The 1,655-nt window shown below is 40.6% G+C and overlaps 1 protein-coding gene across 1 annotated transcript; it reads left to right on the plus strand.

Annotated features, from left to right (window-relative positions):
* The first annotated feature begins 629 nt into the window (after positions 1–629).
* On the plus strand, positions 630–1,655 carry LOC125220136 (uncharacterized). The gene is made up of 2 exons (XM_048122273.2): positions 630–732; positions 955–1,655. The coding sequence occupies exons 1-2, from the start codon at positions 668–670 to the stop codon at positions 1,565–1,567; spliced, it is 678 nt and encodes a 225-aa protein (XP_047978230.1). The 5' UTR covers positions 630–667; the 3' UTR covers positions 1,568–1,655.

A 1,655-nucleotide genomic window follows, 5' to 3' on the forward strand; every position in this document is an offset into this window, starting at 1 on the left:
TGTTAGTGAAACTCTCAATCCGTATACAAACCGACTTGCTACCTTCAAACTCAAATCCAACCCATATACTACATGATAACAACTTGTTAATGACCCGAGCCTAATCTACATAAATAAAACCCGATACTACACGATAAATACTTAAGTTATACAATTAAAACATAATATTACACGGTAAGTACTTTATTTACACGATTAAAACTTGATTTTTAAACCTGAATTTTAAAACTGATCTATAATAATCCAACCCGAATTCGAATCTGAACCCAAATCCAAAATTATTGGTCCCTAACGGGTCAATCCAATAAGTACACAATCCCAATAAAGCATGGCCGAAACTCATAAATTTCGTGTGTGTTTGTATCAAATTTTTGTATCGTGTCAAAATTTACCAGCCCTAGATTGAATTAGGCTGTATTAAAATTATTCTTTACATTGCTTAATATTTAAATCTTAATCTCACAATCATGAGTCATTTCTCTGTTTTATAAATTCAATTGGGCTTTATTTAAGTGGAGTAATAATTAAAAGTACCGGTCAATATAACACAAACACAACATTTGACTTGGTCAAACTCAAATAATTCCGCGTAGTAGTAACTTTTAAAGGAATTGCACATTATATAAATGCATTTGTTATATGACGAGCTAAATAATCTTGCACCAAAATGATGAAAAAACGTCTATCCAAGCGCATGTCGGTTGCTCCCATAGACTCTCCCACTATTAATGCGTAAGTCCTCCTCTTCCAAAATCATTGTAAAATTGCTCATTCCATTTTGGAATTAATTACATATTGAGTAGATGAAGAATTTCATGTAGTTGAAAATGATTGTTTCTTTTAGAGAGATCGAAGACAGGTCTCAAGATTCGAGCTCTTTCTAGCACGGCCTTAATTCATTTACCCAAAAAAAAAAAAATTGATGGATGTTTGTGATATTTTATGTGATGGCAGATTAGAGATGCAAGCTAATAGATCCTCGGCCGCCAACACCCCGAGCACCGCGACCGCGACCACGGCCCCAGTAAAGACGAGCGTGCACGTGACAGCGCTAGACGGCATAGTGAATGTAAACTCCCTCTTCACGATGGCGATCTTCATCGGATTCTCCTTGACGATCCCGGCAAATGCGTCAGCCGGGTCCCGCCCCGAGTGCACAACGAGCGGGGAGACCGTGAGGCGCCTGATCGTGTTCGAAGTGACGTCGTTCAGCTTCTTCCTCTTCTCGTCGCTCTTAGCGCAGAGCCTGAAGCTGACCATCAACCTCGTCAACAACATGGACGCCAACGATCCGCACAAGGCCGACATCGACCCCGACTATCTCAGGTACGGCCTCTTCGGGTCCGCTGTTGGATCCGTCGTGGGCTGCACCTTCCTCATGCTCTCCATCGTCGACTTTATTCGGGTCAAGTTGGGGAGCTATTCATGTGGCGGGAAACCGGTTTATGCGCTCGTAACATTGGTCGTTTTCGTCGGGGCTGGACTTGTTGTTTACATCTCCACGGCTGTCTACGCCTCCTTCTTTGTTCAGATCACATCAAAGAATAGCGAGAAGCTACAGGACTAGACCCTATTTTTTCTAACTTCTTCATTAAGTTGTATTAATTGTATTTTATTTACATCAATTTATTTAGTCGATGAGGAGTAGTTGTTAA

Source organism: Salvia hispanica, chromosome 1, assembly GCF_029641045.1.
Source record: "Salvia hispanica isolate PSC_SH4W2 chromosome 1, Shi_PSC_v1, whole genome shotgun sequence".
Lineage (NCBI taxonomy): Eukaryota > Viridiplantae > Streptophyta > Magnoliopsida > Lamiales > Lamiaceae > Salvia > Salvia hispanica.